This window comes from Girardinichthys multiradiatus, chromosome 5, assembly GCF_021462225.1.
Source record: "Girardinichthys multiradiatus isolate DD_20200921_A chromosome 5, DD_fGirMul_XY1, whole genome shotgun sequence".
NCBI lineage: Eukaryota > Metazoa > Chordata > Actinopteri > Cyprinodontiformes > Goodeidae > Girardinichthys > Girardinichthys multiradiatus.
Genome location: NC_061798.1, coordinates 19852152 through 19870881, shown reverse-complemented (window position 1 = coordinate 19870881; position 18730 = coordinate 19852152). Strand labels below are relative to the sequence as shown.

Here is an 18730-nt window from a genome sequence, read left to right as displayed (position 1 = left end):
TGTTTTGAGAAAAATGGGACTCTAAAAGGACTTCTGGATGAAGCTGGAATAATGACCACTGTGTGTCAAAGAGTGCTGCCTCTGTGATTAATAGATGAAATCTTATTTAGTTTTTCCCCTACACACTTACTCACATCCGCGCAGCAGCGTAAAAACACGATTTTTTTTTTAGGGAGGATTTGAAATGAAGAGACGCTCTGATTATTTATTGCAGGCAATTATATGTGCTTTGTTTTTTGACAGAAGTGTGATGCTGACACTGTACATGTGTTCTGTTTGTGCTTATGCAGAGGCATATCATGAGGTTTTCACCAGACAAAGAGAAACCCTTCCAGTAGCAATCAGGTGAACCCAATGGGCTGGCCATAAAGTTTGTTATTTGTTTAAAGCGATCTGCCAGAAAAGGACGTGGGTAGCATGAACATGGTGCTTTTATGTTATAGAGATTCAAAAATTATCTAAATTACAAAATAATCTACCATGTCAGGCAACAGGATGTGTGTGGGTCAATGTATTCCTTATGAACTATGAGGAGTTAAAGGGATAGTTCAGGGCTTTTGAAGCTAGGTTATGCTAAAATTTAACAAGAAGTTAATATGTTACATGCAGAATAACTCTATTTGCTGTTAAGTTGGTCCAGGATGCTGAAGCAAATGTCCAGTCTGAGAAGGGCAAGGACTAAAGTGGATATCCACCATCTTATAACAACTGTAGTGTAGTCAAAAAATGTCATAGCAGTTAATGCAACTATATTTTATGTAACTTTAAACTGCTGCCGCATTTAAAATGGGGAGTTTTACAAAGGAGCTGATGAATATTTAAATAGGGAATAGAGGTAGGAGGCCGTGCACCAACAATAATCTTCCTCTGTGAAACACAAACTGAGAACAAAGTGTGTGATGAATTTCCTGTCAGGATTACTGTTTGATAGAAATATAAAGTTATGAAAAAACCTATCATATATCATTCCTTTAAGCCACTATATCCTTGTTTTTTTTACAGTGCTTTAGCTTGAATGTGTAAAGAATGAGTCTTTTATGTCTATAATAATGATTATAATAATAATAGTAATAATAATAATAATAATAATCCAGCTACAACTAATATGTGTTTTTCAGATGTATTATTGAGAAAAATCATCACGATACTTAGATAAAGCAAATATTTTGTGTTTTAAAATCTAATTTCCTGAAGTGAAGCTTTTGTTGTTCATCGTATTTCAAGAACAGATTGTTTAGACTCTCATTTACCTGAGCAAAATTAAACACAGCCTCAGCTGTGTGTATTTTCCAATCCTAGCCTAAATATTATGTTGATTTACTCTAAATATGCAAAGATTTGCGTGTGAACCCTCCAAGTTTTAGGACTCCCACACAGATGCTGAGAAATCTGCTCTAAACAAGACGACCCGCTCCTACTTTGCATTTCAATTTAACATTTCAGAGAACTGGCATCATGTTGCCTCGCTTAGCCCTCGCTTCGTTACACCCACATGGTTTGCCATCGTGCTGGCTGACGACTTTCGCTGTTCAAAGAGCTGTGACTTGGCAGGGAGGCTGGGGATTTCTAGACCAGATCCCTCAGGTAGCCAAACTGCTCCTCCCGTGCACCCGTCCTGGAACACCTTACTGTCTTCCTGCTCATCCTGTCCTAATTTTCTGTCTTGGAGCTCTACAGACCTCGACGCTGCAGTTATTTAGTTTCCGCACGTGAAAGGTCCTCTCATTTTAAGGTGATGCCTCAGTTTCCTCCAGTCTCCATCCTTATGCGTCCGAATTCTATGTAAATAATTAAATGATTTGTAATAATGTTAATATTTGTTTAAAAAATATTTGTTACACAAATATATTTTAAACAAGATAGGTTGGTTGTAGACATTAATTACCTATATAAAGTATATTTCTTTTTAATCATTTAGTACAGGGATGTCCAAACTTTTTGTCCCATGGGGCAAAATGGTCAAATCAGAAGTGCTTGTGGGCCAAAAAAATGTAATACTTTTTTACCTGCTCAACAGCACACTATGCTTGCAATATTTTAATTAATCAAATAAAGTAGTCAGAATTATTGTAGTAACGGGATGTATAAATCATTGTATATCCAAAACTTAAAACGTTTAGCATGTTTTGCTTATTAAAGAAAGGCATTCAGTTAGCAAATTCTTTTTGGCTCAAAAACAAAATACCAAACAAATTTGTCTATTCTTAGAAAACTGAAAAAGATCTGTGCCACTCTTTTCTTTGAGTTTTTCCTCTCCACTGTCGCTACATGCATGCTCAGTATGAGGGATTGCTGCAAAGTCAACGCCAGTGACTGTCCACTGTCTCTAGATGCTCATCCAGGAGGAGGGAATGCTGCAAGTCACTGACTTGATGGAATCTGCTGGGTTTCCTTAGACAGAAAAACTTTTTATCCAATTTGAATAAATAACTGAATCTGACTGCACTGTTCAGAATCAGAATCAGATTTGTTGCCAAGTTTGTACATACAAACAAGGAATTTGACTCCGGTACACTTTGCTCTTTGGTTGTGTTTTTGCATTACAGAATATACATATATACAATATACAAATATACACATATATAAATAAAAAGGTGCATTTGCAACATCTGTATGCTGTTGTTTTGTACTCTATTGAATGTTCAACAGTTAGGATTAATTGAAATGTATGTACCCGACTTTTGTGAAGTGCCTTGAGACAACATTTGTTGTGAATTGGCGCTATATAAATAAACTCAATTGAATTGAATTGAATTTGAAAAGGTGTGCCGTATTCATTAATCAGTTAAAAGCAAATTTGGGTGCAACAAACTCTGCTTCTGAGTAAAGGTCACTGCATAGATGGGGTCCTATATACTACAAAATAAAATTTAAAAAAAGCATGGTTATTAAAAGACACATTCTTTGTGTTGTACCTAACAATTTCTATTGTGAAAAGATTTTAATTTAATCAGGAATAATTTTGCCCTATTAAAAAAAAGGCTCGACATGCATTAACCACCTGTAATGGTGACCCAAATTTGTAGCATTCTTGAATTGGGCCGCAAAAGAACAGTCCAGGAACCGCAAATGGCCCCAGGGCTACACTTTGGACATCCCTGATTCAGGCAAATTTCTCTTTTGTTGAAAATTCCAACTGGTTGAAATCCTCACACCGGCCGTGGCTCTCCCAGAAAACCTACATTTAGGATGTTCCTGCAGAACTAAATGCCATTCTTTTAATAAGCAAAGCATCCAAAAACCTTTTTAAGTGTTAAAAATGACATACATTGTTTTTGATTCTTAGAGCTAAAGTCTTTAAATCAGGTTCTAATCAGAAATATGCATTTTTTCTATTAATTTGCACGCTTCTCTGTAGTTTTCTGCATAATAGCAACCACTATTTTATCTAGAAATGCATAAAATACAATTTATGAACATATGAGATGTTGGGTGAGTATGTGTGGTTTATCCAGACTATTGTGTTATATTATATAATATATTTAATTTATATGCAATACTGCTATAAAATACAACAAAGGCCCTCAATTATGACCCCTACATCTACTCTACTGCCAACCAATGGTTAAATACGGCTCTGTCAGGAGTTCAAATAAATGGTTTCATAGTCTAACAATAGTTTGAAGGGGATAGTTTGGGAGAGGAAAAGAAGAACAGAGGAATTTAAGACACAATGTTTCCAGTACCAGAAAATCACCTTAGCAGAAGATGCTGAATGCCTTTGTAGGCTCCGGATCTTTTTGCGTCACCTCTTAAGGAACCCGAATGGGTCTCTCGACCTGTGATCCAAGCTTGGTTGACGGGAAAAATGAGCCAGGATGAAGGTTGCTGGGTAGCAGGATGGAGTGGCTGGTTTGTTTGGCCAAGATCGTTGGATTTTAAAATCTGGTCAATTTAAGATTAGAAAGAAAATCTGAACACCTTAAATATTGCTGCCCTGCAATGGATTGGCGACCTGTCCAGGGTCTACCCCGCCTCTCGCCCGTAGACTGCTGGGGATAGGCACCAGCTCCCCCGTGACCCACTATGGAATAAGCGGTATAGAAAATCAATGAATGAATGAACATTAAATATTCTAAAAGCCTCATTACAATATGGTATTTTATTAAACCATTTGTGAAATGTTTTGTTTGAGCATTATAAAAGTCATTGTAATACCAAGCAGCTTCTTGTGGTTAAAAAAACATTAAAAGCCTGAAAAAGCCTATTCTGTTTATATTTATATATGAAATCAAAGAAAATAAGTGATTTTAAGGCAATGTTTTAACATACAGTTTAACAATTATATGTACACATAGTAATTTAATACAATTGCTAAGCATTTGTTCAATACTATTCTCCACAATGTAGCTTCCTTGTGAATATAGGTAGTGCAGAGAAGGCCCAGTCTTTGTTGCTGGGCAAATAAAAATTTTTTTAGTGTATGGGGAGTTTGGTGTTTACATATGGTGCCTCTCATATGTGCTTTTTTATTTGCACAGAAGGTTTAGCATAAAAGGAAAGTTAGCAAAGTAGATGCTTTTTCTACTTTGTTAGGACCAGAGAGAGATGGAGATTTTGGTTTGAAGACTGAAAGGCACACACATCCCATCTGTTGTTTTGCTACTCAAAATAAAATAAAAAACTAAAATATGTCACATGTATGGATGGATGGATGGATGGATGGATGGATGGATGGATGGATGGATGGATGGATGGATGGATGGATGGATGGATGGATGGATGGATGGATGGATGGATGGATGGATGGATGGATGGATGGATGGATGGATGGAAAATTTTGAGGAAAATATATCAATAATGATAGTCATGATAAACTGTTTAAGTGTAATAGATACAATGGTTGTAAATGCAATAGATGGAGTTCATGTGCTACCAAAATGATCCATTTCTTTATATTTTTATTTATATAGAATAGCAATTCTGATGGAGTATGCAAATTACAGAGCTAAAATATTATATCATTTTCAATTTAAGTATTTAATTATTGACTAACCATAGATAATTATAACAGCAGCTTAGATGGAAATTGTATGTCCTAATAGAAAACAATACATAGGCAAAATGATTTTAAAAAACAATTCCAAACATGCCTAAATGTCCTTTATTAGGGAAAAGCTAAAGGAAGCATGTTTTATTTACTATATTTACTTTTAGCATTCACTTAAAGACAAGAGACATATACTAAAAATAGCAAACAGGTCAGGATGTTGTCTGTCTTCTGTACAGGACCTGTTCACATTCTCATTTGTTAATTCTCCTGCTGAAGTTTTAGAGCTTTTTATTTCTGAGTCGTGCTGGGCTAAGACACCAGCACTGACACCGTCTCTGATTTCTGGCTTTAAAACTGTGCTCCTATCAATGACGTCTCTGACTCAGCAGGGATTTTGCTAATGGCAGCCAATGATATATTTGTGCTGTGACATTAATGATTGTGGTTCGGCTGCTTTCTTCCTTAGCTTGGGTTTTAGGGTTTTTACTAAGTATTCCTCTCTCCATCATGACTTGCTCATAAAGAGACATATTGCTGTCCAGGCTCAGAAATGCTGGTTCCATTCCATTTCATCGCCCACTTAATGCAAAGCCACTCCTATGGCGGGCTAGTGAAATATACGTCCTACAGGAATAGTGCGCTGTAATTACATTCCCCTCCATTACCATACAGAGGCTGCAAGTCACACTGATCTCAGCCTCCAGCAGCACTTTGCCATATGGTCTGTCGGTGCTTCGCCGGCGATATTTGGCAAGACACTTACTAAAGGTCAAATATCAAGTCAGGGGACTGTGCCGAAATTGCATCTATGCTAATTGCTCTCTCGTTCACTGCCTCTGCGTTAGTCTGCTGCCCCTTCTCTCTCTCTTCCTCCACGGCTAAAGTAAGTAATCTGCTTTAGGATGTTTCTGAGATGGAGATGGATTTGGGTTTTCCTTCACTGCCCCTCAACCTAATCTCCCCCCTGTGACATCCACTCCTCTCCCAGGCATAGCTCTTAAGCACACCATCATAAGCCACCCCTCCCACCATCCATAAATGTCTAGTCAGCAAAAATCTCCCAAATTCCTCATTACTCACAAACATCCGCAGTACACTTAGCTTGATTTGCTTGAACGGATGGCTTGTTCAAGGCCGGATATTGAATTGTAGCCACATCATGGTACTGAAGCGTAATAAGGACACTTGTGGACCTCTTTACCTGTGTGCATCTGCGCACTGAGCGTGTTTGTCTGGGATGCACAGAAGTGTGCTAAATTCTTTTAAAACGTTGTTTGCAAGGATTCTGACTGTTTTGTAATCTTTCATAGTTGTTTTGAGCTTTTTCAGTGGAGTTGAGCCACTTAGTGCTGACTTGTGGACCATTTCGGCATGAAGAATAAACTGTACAATAGGAACATATCAAAGAACCCATACGAAAATGGATCTTCAGGCAGTTTTTTACTATTAACATTTCCTTACCAACACAGAGACATAATTTATTCTTTTTCTGGGCCGAATCTATAAAACACACCAAAGATAACAGATGACTGACATAAAATGGTAATTATAGTTCCCATGAAAACTTAACAAACGGTGGTTTCTTTAAAAACTATTTTAAAGACATGATTTGCGATGCTGTGATGGTCAGACTTCAAAGATTACAACAAACCTTTTATTTAGTAATTATGTAGATTTAGGTGAATTCAGAGCCAAGCTAAAGACTTGTCACATTGTTTGTGATTGGGCAGCAAAAGAAAATGTTATAAAATGCTGTAATTAAAAATCATCATGTTTTATTGTAATATGTTGTAGGTATAAGAGGTCAGGTTAAAAACCAATACAATAAAAATAGGTAGTAATTAATTAACTAATAAAAAATGTGTCTATTTGGGTCACTTTTGCAGATGACACTCCTGGAAAATAGTTAAACTACATTAGGTTTTTTTTTATTCACATCAATACAATTACATGCTTATAGACAATTTTGCACATTTGCTGTGGAGATCATTCAGCAACTTCTAGCAACGTTTTGGACAATTCAGGGCTACGTTTGTTACTGATGAGATTCTTCAAAACAGTTTTGTCACCATTAGTGGCCTATTTATTGTTATTACTAAGCTGATTCCTGTTTTTAGACAGAGCAGAGCTATGGTGTGATGCTACATTTTGGGCACCGGTGTTTGAAGGCCTACATAAGTTCATCTGTGATGGTGGCCTTGGAAGAAGTGCCTTTTATAAACGGCCCTGGGACCGATTACTAGGCTCCGGATGAGATTTCGACCCCCTCCCACCAACACCGGCGAGCTCTCCAGGTGATGGATTGCGATGCCTTCCATGTTTGAGCTCGGCAACGCCCCAATATTTTTGCAGAATAAAGTGACAGGCAATATATAACACATCAGTTGAGGCTGACTGCACCCCGGAACCCCCTCCAAGCAGCACCACCACCACCCGATCACTGCAGGAAGTCGGTCGTGAATGATTACCTGGCTATCAAACTCCTCCCTGATTGACTCTGATGAAATAAATTAATCCTCGTATCTTTCCACTTCCCTGCTTTAAAAACAAGCTGAAATCAATAAAAGCATGCTTTCATTTGACCATTCTGGAATGATCGCAGACTGAACTTTCTGTGCCGATAATAGTGTCAAGCGGTTTGTGCGTGTGTGTGACAGTGGTGATTATTTTTATTTTGGTTGCAGCCTGTCAGACGTCTGTGGTCATCAAAACTGGGCTCTTTCCCAGTGTGGAGTCTAATAAATAATGGACATTGTCACAGTAATGTATGGGCCATGTGTTATAATGAGCATTTGGGAACACATTGGCACACTCCCGCTGGCTGCTATTCAACCTGCTTAATGTCGCTCACTGAAATTCCTTTCCTGCCTTCTGTAGCTCCCAAATCTCTACACCATCTTCCATCTTTGCTTTGATTTTTTTTAAAATATCACACTGTTATAGCATTTTCACGCAGAATGTTGGGACTTCACTGTATGTATAGGATAGTATGGGATTTTTATAGCATAATTATAATAAAAATATTGTAGTTTCCTGGTATTTACATAAAAATTGAAAACAAAAATGTATAAGATGATCTAACTGCTTTTTCAAACACAAAACTGGAAAATATTTCTGCTGCCGCTGAAATATTACATTGTTAACCACAAATATGTTATCTATAAACGTACTTGTTATTGTTATGTTAAATCCAATATGCTGACTTAAGCAAAAATGCAGAATAAACAGCCTCTAAATGTACTAGTAGATTTTACATGTTTTTTGTACAGAAAAGCCTTTATATTTTCCTCACTCAGTGTAATTTGTACAGTACATTTTTCATTTATTGGGAATATTTTGAAAAACAAAAACGTGTCATTAATGTAAGCAAGGAGTGCTGGCCTTTTTTCAGCCAGCTGAAAGGAAGTGTGTAGTTACAGGTGGAAGAGGGCAGCGCTGTCTTTGCTTTCAACATCTGGATACAACTCCTAAAAGGTCTTTAAATCGTAGGAAATGTTAGCTGTTTGAAATTTTAACTTCAGAAAACCCTGACATACCTTGATATCAGTGCAGTGTAGTTCAATGAAAGAAAAAGCTAAGCAAGGAAAGGCAAGTTAATCTGGAACTTCCTGAAACCTTGTATTTTACCCAAACTCCTGTGCACCCTCTGGGGACTGGTGGGAGAGAGACACAGGGCCAGCAGTGAAAAGAAAAGCAGTGAAATTTTAGGCAATTAAACCAAAACAGATGATTCTCTCCAACCAGTCACACGTTATAATTATGTACAGTCACTCCAGACATTATTGAAAGTTGAAACTGCCAAATATTTGAGATACATTTCTCTTCAATGTTTACTCATCTTTGGAGAGAGAGAGGAAAAAAGATATCTGGTTTGAATTACAACATGGCTAAGGATAACTGATTTTGTTAATGTATTTCAATCTAAACACTGTAAAAAAAAATTCATGTGTCTGAATGTTTAAAAACTAAAAAATATAGAATAGTCCTGTCATTTAATTTAAAGTTGACCTAAAACGCAAAATGAGTTAAAAAATGCTGGTATTATATAGCCAGTAAGAAAAGTTTAGCACCCTCCCACAACACTCCTTTAGTTTACGTTCCATCAAACATATGCTACTTCCCTACTACTACCATTTAAACAGGCCCAGAATTCTTCCCTGGATCCTGGAAAAGCTTTCTGCAGTGTAAATGCATATATTATGGCTGAGAAAGAAACAGAAAATTCACCAGCAATTACAGAAAATTTAAAGTTTTGTGATGTTATGCATGCCTGTGTGTGTGTGTGTGTGTGTGTGTGTGTGTGTGTGTGCCTTGTGAGTACTGTAGATGGGAGGGAGGGAGGAGAGGGAGTGAAGGGGCCTTTGTGACAAGGCTGGCTGAGGGTTAGTGCCAGACATGTCTCAAGAGAAACCAGGGCACATTTGCAATCACCCTGAGTTCAAAAGGGTAATTTATTCACAGTCTGTGGTTAAAGTAGCGCTGCTGAAAATGCCAGTGGGATTGTGCTGGGAAGGAGAGCAGTTGAAACACATTATATTCATTTTTCTCTTGCTTCCCCTTCTCTTTCTCTTTCTCTCTCTCCTTTTCTTTTTTTTTCCCCTCATGGCCCTCCAGATCTCTCGCTGTTGTTTCTGTGAGCCCTGTGTGGCATCTTTTAACACACGCCGGCGAACATATTTCACTTTTACACTCATCCCCATTGACGTCCAGGCACTGATTGAATTTTGAGGCGCTGCGGCGTCTGACATTATCATCCTCATCGTCTTGAGTGGTTTATCTCTGCCCCCGGCTCAGAGTGACGCCAAGGCTGCAGGGGATAAGAGGAGCGGGGCTGCGGCGGGTGGGAAGGTTGAGGACATTTTATGCATTTTTATTGTTTGTGTGGATAGAAAACTATTAGGGCCGGACTCAGGCGCTGGATTCTGCAGATTGCGTTAGGTTTAGGTTGCCAGCACGTGCAGGCAAGGATTTAGTCTTTTTGACTTTGCCTATGATTGACCCTACCGTTCGAGCCAATAATGTCTTTCCACCACCTTGCCCAAATCAGCTGACAACATGTCTGCAACATTAACGGCACATGCCAGGTTTAGTTAGGATCACAGGGCATCTTGGCAGCCCAGAGACCTCTCACTGCATCACCAGAATCAGCAGAGAATTATTCCACCACATGTCAGTTTTACTGTGCAGTTATCACCCGGAGCCACCGGCAGACACTTTAGAATACCCTGCCTACTGTGGCGATGTGGTGGGGTTAATTTGAGGTCTAGTGAAATTCTTCCTTCTCCTGCAGTCACTTCACCGCTTTTTGTTGTGTGCACTTACAGCCTGTGCAGGAAATTGTCTCTTGTGTTCCTCTGTGTGTCGTTGCAGCCAGGTTGTTATGTAGGCTTTGCTGCAGAGGCAGCATCATTAACATGAGGTGTAGCCGCTACTACTGTCTTGATTTCAGGTAAAACCTTGGCATTGCTCCCTTTTCCCAGGTAATACTATCAGTGCTTCCTTTCACCTCTACCTTTCAATTTCTCTCTCTTTTTCTCCAGCTTTCCACTTCTGTCTTTTCTCCTCCTCCAATCCCCCGCCCCCTCCTACCAGTTGATGGAGTGATTTTGAAGGTGGGGGAGCAGAAGACGCTAATTGAGCCTTCTTTGTGCTTGGTCACTGCTGTGTGCTGAGGCGAAATGGCCTGGGATTGAATCCAAGCAGCACTCAAGAGCCCCACTGGATCGATAACGCGGGGAACTTAACAAAACAGAGACATGCCTAGTGCCCGGATCAGGGTCATTATTGTCTCTGGTGAGCCGCACTTCCACCAGGGACTGATCAATGTGAGAATATGGATCAAGATAAACATTCTCAGCTCGCCTCACTCTCTCCTTTGCTTCAGCTCCCCGGGCATTAAAATGCTGACAGAAACGGGCTTAAGCCTTAAAGCACACCTGCAGGTCTGCCATAGCAGGTGCAGATGTGCGTCCACAACTTTAGTCGCTGAAAAACAGTTTGCTCTCTTGAAAGTAACCTTTGTAGGAAAACTTACAGTACAAACAGGCTGAGATTTAATGTTTAATGTTTTGATTTTAAGAAATGTGTGGTCTAGAAGGTTTTTCATGTTAGGAAGTTAACATTTCCACATTTTTCACTGTTTTACCAGCACCAGACAAAAATATAGTTAATGTCCAGGCAGGCAGGGAGACTGTATATTCAGCTTGTTGACTACAATGGGCAAATTGGCAGTCTGGTGTTCTGGTAGAGTTGCAGTGATTTAAGTCTAATTTGGTTGTGGAAAGTTGTGGTAATGGTTCAACAGGCTTAACTTGTCTTTTACAGTTATTGTTTCCACACAAAGGACTGTTTTATATGAAAGGTTTTGGTAGGTTTGCACTGTGTCAATAAATATATTCTTTATACCGTGTAAAATAAAGGACAGAAATAATTTCAAAAATTGAAGTTAGAGCTTTTGATTCATACATTATTATTTTGCAGTTATTAAAAAGAAATTAAATGACAAAATGGGTTTGCATAAGTAAATTACAAATTAATAACACTTAGCACTATGGGTGTAAATACATCCAGCTATGAGAAGAGACAATACACAATTTTGGAATCATGAGAATAAAACAATATTTTGGTAAAAAAGTAAGATACCCCGTTTTTTATTTTCACAACTGTCAATAATTACAAATTTGTTTTACAGAATATATGAGTTTAGAATAATCCAGTTCAAGTTTGACTTATATTTAGTATTATAAACTAGGGATGACAAAATACAGTCTAGATACATTAAATAACTGAGAAATAGTCCTTTAGTGTAGCAACAATAGGAAGCTACAAAGCAGATGGTAACTTCAGCATCAGCAATTCTTTCAATACTTACAAATTGTCTGTATCTTGTTTGCCACGTTTTAAATAAGTGATTATCAACCCAAATTATTAGGTATCAGTTGATATTCAGCTCGTTAGCGGCTAACAGTTAGCCACTCATGCTATTTCCACACTTACAATACTTTTAAGTAAGGACTATGGTATTACAGTATGGAAGTCAGAGTATTCTCCTCACCGACTATGACTGGTGTATCCACAAACCTCATTTTGTTGCACAAATTTATTTTTCATTAAATGTGGGCTTAGAATGTTATTGAGACTACTTGGACTGATCTCACATTATCTATTCTTGTAAAGTCACTTGTGTATATATGTAGAAAATATTAGTAACCAAAATAATTTGGTGAAACTTCCACCCAGACTGTCATCAAAACATGAACATGCAGTAGCAAAACATGTAGTCACAATCACAGTCATTTTCAGCATAATAGTAATCCTATGTTATGCAGTTGTGTTATGCATAGTAATCATAGATGCAACAACCGCTGCATCTAGTAATGCAATGGTTTCTTTGGGAAAACCACCTTATTTTTTTACAGAGTACCTGAAATGCTACCATACAAATGCAGCCAGTGTTGAGGAGCAGCACTACGGAGCAAGAACTACTTCCTTTCTTACTTCAAAAGAAGAGTCTCAAACATACAGTATAAACAATTGGGTGTTCAGCTTAAAGAATCTTGTAAAAGATATAATAGCTACACAATACAGTATAATAGTATCATAATAAAAGCTTAGACGTTTTTATCCATGAACTCACACACTGCTCAGCAGAGAACACCATAAAGTCAGTACAGGACATTTTTAACTAGAGTGACAATGCAACTTCATCACTTCACAAAAGTAAATCTATAAGTAAAATAGTTTTTTTTTTTTCTGTTTTAGAATATTTCAAAAACTGTCTTGACAATTTTTTTTTCTTATAATTGAGACGTCCTTTCTGTTTTATCGGTTTCTGCAAAATGCAAGCGAAAATCACATAAAAAATATAATAAAACTGCATTGGAGGTGATAGATGGAGATTAACGGAGTCACACTGACATGCAGCGATAATCAGCTCATTGCCATTAAGTTAAAAAAAAAGAGAGTAAAAAAAGATCAACTTTAGATGTGTAAGAACATCTTGACCGCTCTGAATATGATGCTGTTTCATTTCTCCCATGGGTTTAAATTGATGATGATGGTCCCTTGCTGTTCTGGGCTCCTCCATTACTCACTTGGTTGGATAATGGTAATTGCTTAATGCGGTGTGAATATATGGTAAATGGTTGTTACAGGCATAAAGGGAACATATTCACCCAAAATGTGTGATGGTCTCGGGGCGTGCTTACGTACAGCGGATAGTTGCAGATAGCATCTTAGAAGAAAAGCTTTTTAAAGCAAAGTGACACACTCGCCGTAACCTAGTATCAACCTCTAAGCATGTTGGACCTGTAGCCCAGGATGATTTGTGCTGTTTTGTCAGAGGTATCATAATCAGATGGGATGTTGGAAGACATGTTTATTTAGTCATTACTCAGGTTCACTAATTAATAGGATTTAGTTGTATGGTCATGGTGCCCTCCACGGTTATAGGTACAGTCATCTTTTATTACAGTAGCATCTCACACTGAAAGATTTATTAAAAAAATACAGCTTGTAATTTGGGTACATTTAGTTAGTGGGGAAGATAATTGTATATTAATAAATAATTGTATCACGTTTAATTGTTTGGCACAATTTTTGGCCCCCCTAAAAATTCAGCTAAAATAGGCATAACTTAAGCATTTTGTTTAAGTTTATACATCATCTTAAACATGATCCCAGGGTCATGGTATATTTAACTGGTAAGTCACGACTTCACATTTACTTTGGATATAAATATGACATGACACGACACAGAGGCTTATTTATTACAGCCACTCTTCAAAATTGACAAGACTGGAAAACATGTCATTTGAATAAGGGGAGATTGTGTGTTGTTCTTCCTAAATCAGGAAATAGCTACTTGCCTAACTTGTCCATATAAACTGAACCCATTTTTTGTGGAGGGGATGATAATAACTGAGCATGTGTAAAAAAAAATCCGGCTCCTCCCTAAATAAAGTCTTATTATCGACAGTTTGCGTGTAGGAAGGAGGAATCTACTAAACACAAAAGTTTCAATGTCGCAGCTAAAACACTTGCTTTGACACACAGTTTAGCATACATAATCTCATAAATGTATTTTTGGCACCTGATTTTTGCTAATAATCAGAATTAAACAACATAAAACTCATGTCAACTTGTTATTCCAACATTACAACTTTAAAGCTTTTTGTTTAGTAGTAAATTAAGAACTTTGCATACTTTTATAAATAAATTCACACATACGGCACACCCCAAACAACATTACATTAAAAGTATAGTCTCATCAAACACTTAATAACAAACAGAATAAAGATAAGGTTAGAAATTATGCTTGGTTTAACAGCCTGTAAACTCAAGAAAAAAACTACAGCAGTCATCAGCCCTTTAGGACCCACCAATGACACTTGAAATGAAAATATCAAATTCCCCCTTCCTCAAACTAAAATGATTTTGGTTGTGATTATATTTCCCCTCCATTACCCCCAAAAATGTGCTAATTGGTCATTGGGATTGGTAGGAGGCTCTGGTATTTCACGTTTCTGTCTTCTAAATGAGTTTCAGGACACGCTGCTGTCATTGACGTGAGGATTTTTAGAGGGAAGGAGGTGGGGCAACTGCGGGCACTGGGCTTAAATTGAAACGATGCTCTGTTCCCCCTCACTGTGGCTCCAGCTCACAGTAATTAAATGCCTCATTGTTGCTCCATGGGAATTTGTATTGAATGTTTCATCCAGCGTAATGATTATTTGGGTGTGGGTGGGACGTGCATGCAATCACCTTGGCTGGCTTTGATGTTTGGCTTTGTTTGGTGGTCGGACTTCAAGTGCCTTCAGGGCTCTTATTTTGCTCAGACTGTTTCTAATGGTTTTTACTAATAAAAACCTGCTTTTAATTGTGTATAATATTTCTGAAGGTACATGTTTCCTTCTTTTGACCTTCACTTGGCCTCAAAGCTGACAAATTAAAACCTCCTTCCTCACATTTTGTCTCTCACAGAGGACGCCGGTCAACAATGGTGAAGCTTTTCGGTGGTTCTTTTAGAAAGGTGAGCTGTGGATCTCCATCCAGCAGCAGGAAGACAGGCAGGACTCTTGACTCACTGCCGGGAGAACTTCATGGACACACAGCAGGCAGCGCGACCCAAACATTTTCGGAGAGGACATGAGGAGACAAAGCAGACGGACACAAAGATAAACGAAACATAATGGTGTTGTTTTAACTCTGTAATTTCCTTTGATCCTGTGTAATTATTGTACCTTTTGACAGTATCATTATGTATATTTTTGGTGTCTATGAATGTGTTTTCAGTGTCGTGGCTGTAGGTTTTTCAGCCAGCCCTGTGTAAAGAACTCAAACAGACAATCATACAATCACACTGAATCTGACAAACTGAAGATGCCACAAGGATCGATTATGGACACCCGTCACTCTGGAGCAATAACTGATTCTGTTGATTATTTCTCATATTCACATTTTGGTAACATTTAATATGTTCCCCAAACTAAGTCATATTTTGGTTCTGTCTTTTAACTCTTTCTACACTCTAAAAACTGCTGGGTTAAAAGAAATGACTAAATTTGGGTTATTTTGCTTACCCAGACCTGTGTGAAATATGAACCGATCTACTTGGGTGGATTTAGTACAGCAGGGCTGGGTTATTGGTTTGACCCAGGATACTGGGTCAGGTTTCTAGCCCTTAGAATGGGTTAATGTGACAAATGTTTATTGTTAACAATAACAAAGAGAGGATATCAAACAATACATATAAACCTGGATTTTTAAACATGTAATGTTCAGATAAAATTAATTGTTTTTATTTTAGTTTCATTCTTGATTCAAGATGATCAGATAAAAAAATAAAAAAAACCTGTTATTAAATGTCCTTATGAAAAAAAATATTTTGATAACATAATTAATACTCAATAAAGTTCAGCCCAAAATTATTCACACCACTGGCAGATTTAGATGTAAAATCATTTTCGTTCAATTAAGAAGTTTGTGTTAGATAAGAAATAAAACAGGTGTATCTCAAAATAATAAAATAATCTAAAAGGAGAATAAATTTTGGAAAAAACAAAATCTATTTTTTTTTTCATGTTATCAAAATTGCATCTCATAAATTATTTAAACCCTTCACAGTAATCACTGGAATAAAACCTACAGCAGCACAGCCATCAACTCAATCTTATTATTGCTGACCAGCTTTATGCACATGTCCTAAGGTATCTGGTGATGGGCTTCAAGTCTTTAAGGTTGGAAGGCCTCCTTGCCATCACCCTAATCTTTGGCTTCCTCCACAGGTTCTTGATAAGATTCAAATTATCATTCTGGCTGGGTCACTCCAAAATGTCAGTTTTACTTCCAGTCAGAAGAAACATTTTGGGAAAAATTTTAAAAACGTTTAATGATAAATGCTTCATTTTAAGAATAGTTGAATCTAACAGGGATATAATACTTTTTGGTCTAACTGTGAATACATTTTATAAAATTGGGCTTCTACAATTGATTTTATAACCAGGTCTTTGGTCAAAGTGGGCGTTTTGAACATAGCTAGCACTAGTTTAAGCTAACTACTTAGCAAGGAACAAGCTAACAGAGTGTTAATTACCAAAACAAAACAATATCTGAGCTTTGTTTATAACACTGATCTCAGTACATCACAGGTTGAAACTCCAAAATCAAATTAAATACTAAAGTAATACATCTAAATATATATTAATGTTAAAACAAAATTTCTATAAAATTAAAGGTAACTTCTTCTTTTAGCCCCTTTTAGCCCCTAACTATCTAGCTGCCAACATTTTAGTGCTATCTGAAGTAAACAAACATGTTTTGAATTTCATCCTCTGGAAGAGGTTTATTCTGAGGTGGTTTTATTGTTTGAAATGGTGGTTTGTGAAGAATGGCAAGTCCCCTTCATCTTCTATAGGCCGGTATTAGGTTCTCAAGGTATGACAACCTTGAGTAAACAATACCACTGCCTCACTGCTTAAAGGTATTTATTTCTTACAATCAGTTACCCCAATAATACTGATGGGTGATTGTGTTTTAGTTTTCAGCTTAGTTTCTTTTTACATGACCAGAAATCTTGCAAAACAGCTAAATTTGTCTTACTTGTAAGCAATGGAAAATTGTAGTAGCCTCCTTACAGCCCACTGACATGCAGTGCACAGCAGTAGGCAGGGGAGGGAAAGCACTACATTGCTTTGCAATCTGTACTGAAAGCTACGGTCACTCTGGCACTTTCTTTAGCCTATTAAATTGTAAAAACAATATCGTGGGAAGTTTCTAAACAAGTTTAAAAAATCATGATACACCAGTTACATGCCCATTTATAGTATTTTCGCTAACCCAACAAACTTTGGTCAAAATTTCCGATCCGATGTTTTTGCAAAACCACACAACTTCTGTCTAAACAGCATCAACCCAACATTTGAGCTAAGAAATAACCCAGCAGTTTTACTGTGTGTAATGTTAAAACTGTTGACACTGGTGTGATGATGGCAGCAGGAACGAGGACTGACCGAGCTTGTGTGGACACACTCCAGAGCAGGGCACATTGTCTTGCATTAGTGAGCCGCATTTCTAATGGGTAGTATCAGCACCTGATGCCTCAACGCTGACAGGAGATCCAATTGTTATACATATTTGAGCTATTTATCAAAAACCACACCGGTCATTATATTTTCTTATTGTCGTTTTTGCTTGGGGCATCAAAGGCTGTCATTAAAGCAGGAAGACATGCCAGTAAATTATTGTAAACTATGGAAAATCTGGAATTAATTGCTGAACGGTAGACAGATTTTGCTCTGAAGCGAAAGGATTTTTCTGGACTTTTCTTTAGCATTGGAAAACAGCGGTCCCGTCTACTGCTAAGTGGCGTTAAAACATTCCAACAAACAAAATTATTCAATAAGTTACTCATTGTCTTAAACCCTATTGTTGCATGTGTAAATGTGTTTTGGTTTTAAAGATTACTAAGAATTTGTATATTGTTGTTGTGATGCTTTTATGTGTTAAAATAAAAAAAAGAGCTTCAGTAAAAAATCATATTCTACTGAACAGAAAATATTTGATCCACAGAAACACAGATACACATGGATAAAAAAGGCCAGTTTAATAGATGAGAAAAACAATCATCAAAGATCATCTTATAGGGACTTTCTTTGCTGCTGGAAAGTATCGCCAACAATAACAGAGGACACAGTAGAAATATGCCAGCGTCGGTTGCCTCCCCAGTCACGTATTCCCTCAAATACTAAAATGTTGCATGGAGACGAGCGGTTCCCAGAGGCAGCAGACTTTAAAGGACTTGCGAAATCCCATGTGGTTTGTCAAGCTGGAATGCTCTGGGGGGGTGGGGGGTGGGGGTTGGTAAAATGAGGGTGGCTGGTGAGGTGGGAGGGTGAGGCAAGACAGGCTCCTGAGATAACGTGAGCAACTGAGTGATGACTGGGTGTTTGAGTATCAGGGGAAATGGGGGTGTGTAATAATGCTAAGGGGGGAGGGGGTGGGGGGGCAGCAAAGGGATGGAAACGGAGGACAGAAGCACATTTGGACGATGGCTGAGGTGGGGATGGGGTGTCAGCGCCGAGGAGAGGCGAGCAGAGAAGAAGGAAATCATCTGGGACCGACTTCTCCCCTGACTGAGCACGCTTGCCATCAGCCAAATTGAGCTGCCGACTGGTTAGAGCCGGACAGGAAGACGGCTCTAGGTGCTCTGCAGCGACGGTGTTTGGCTGCGATGCAGCA

At 38.0% G+C, this 18730-nt stretch overlaps 1 protein-coding gene across 1 annotated transcript in view; it reads left to right on the top strand.

The window, feature by feature from the left end:
• Positions 1–18028, top strand: part of cxxc4 (CXXC finger 4) — a 41058-nt gene extending 23030 nt beyond the window's left edge. Inside the window, exon 3 of the mRNA XM_047364602.1 lies at positions 14975–18028. Coding sequence (XP_047220558.1) covers positions 14975–15019 — 45 coding nt within the window. The 3' untranslated portion in view covers positions 15020–18028. The remainder of the gene's footprint in view (positions 1–14974) is intronic.
• The last annotated feature ends 702 nt before the right edge of the window (positions 18029–18730 follow it).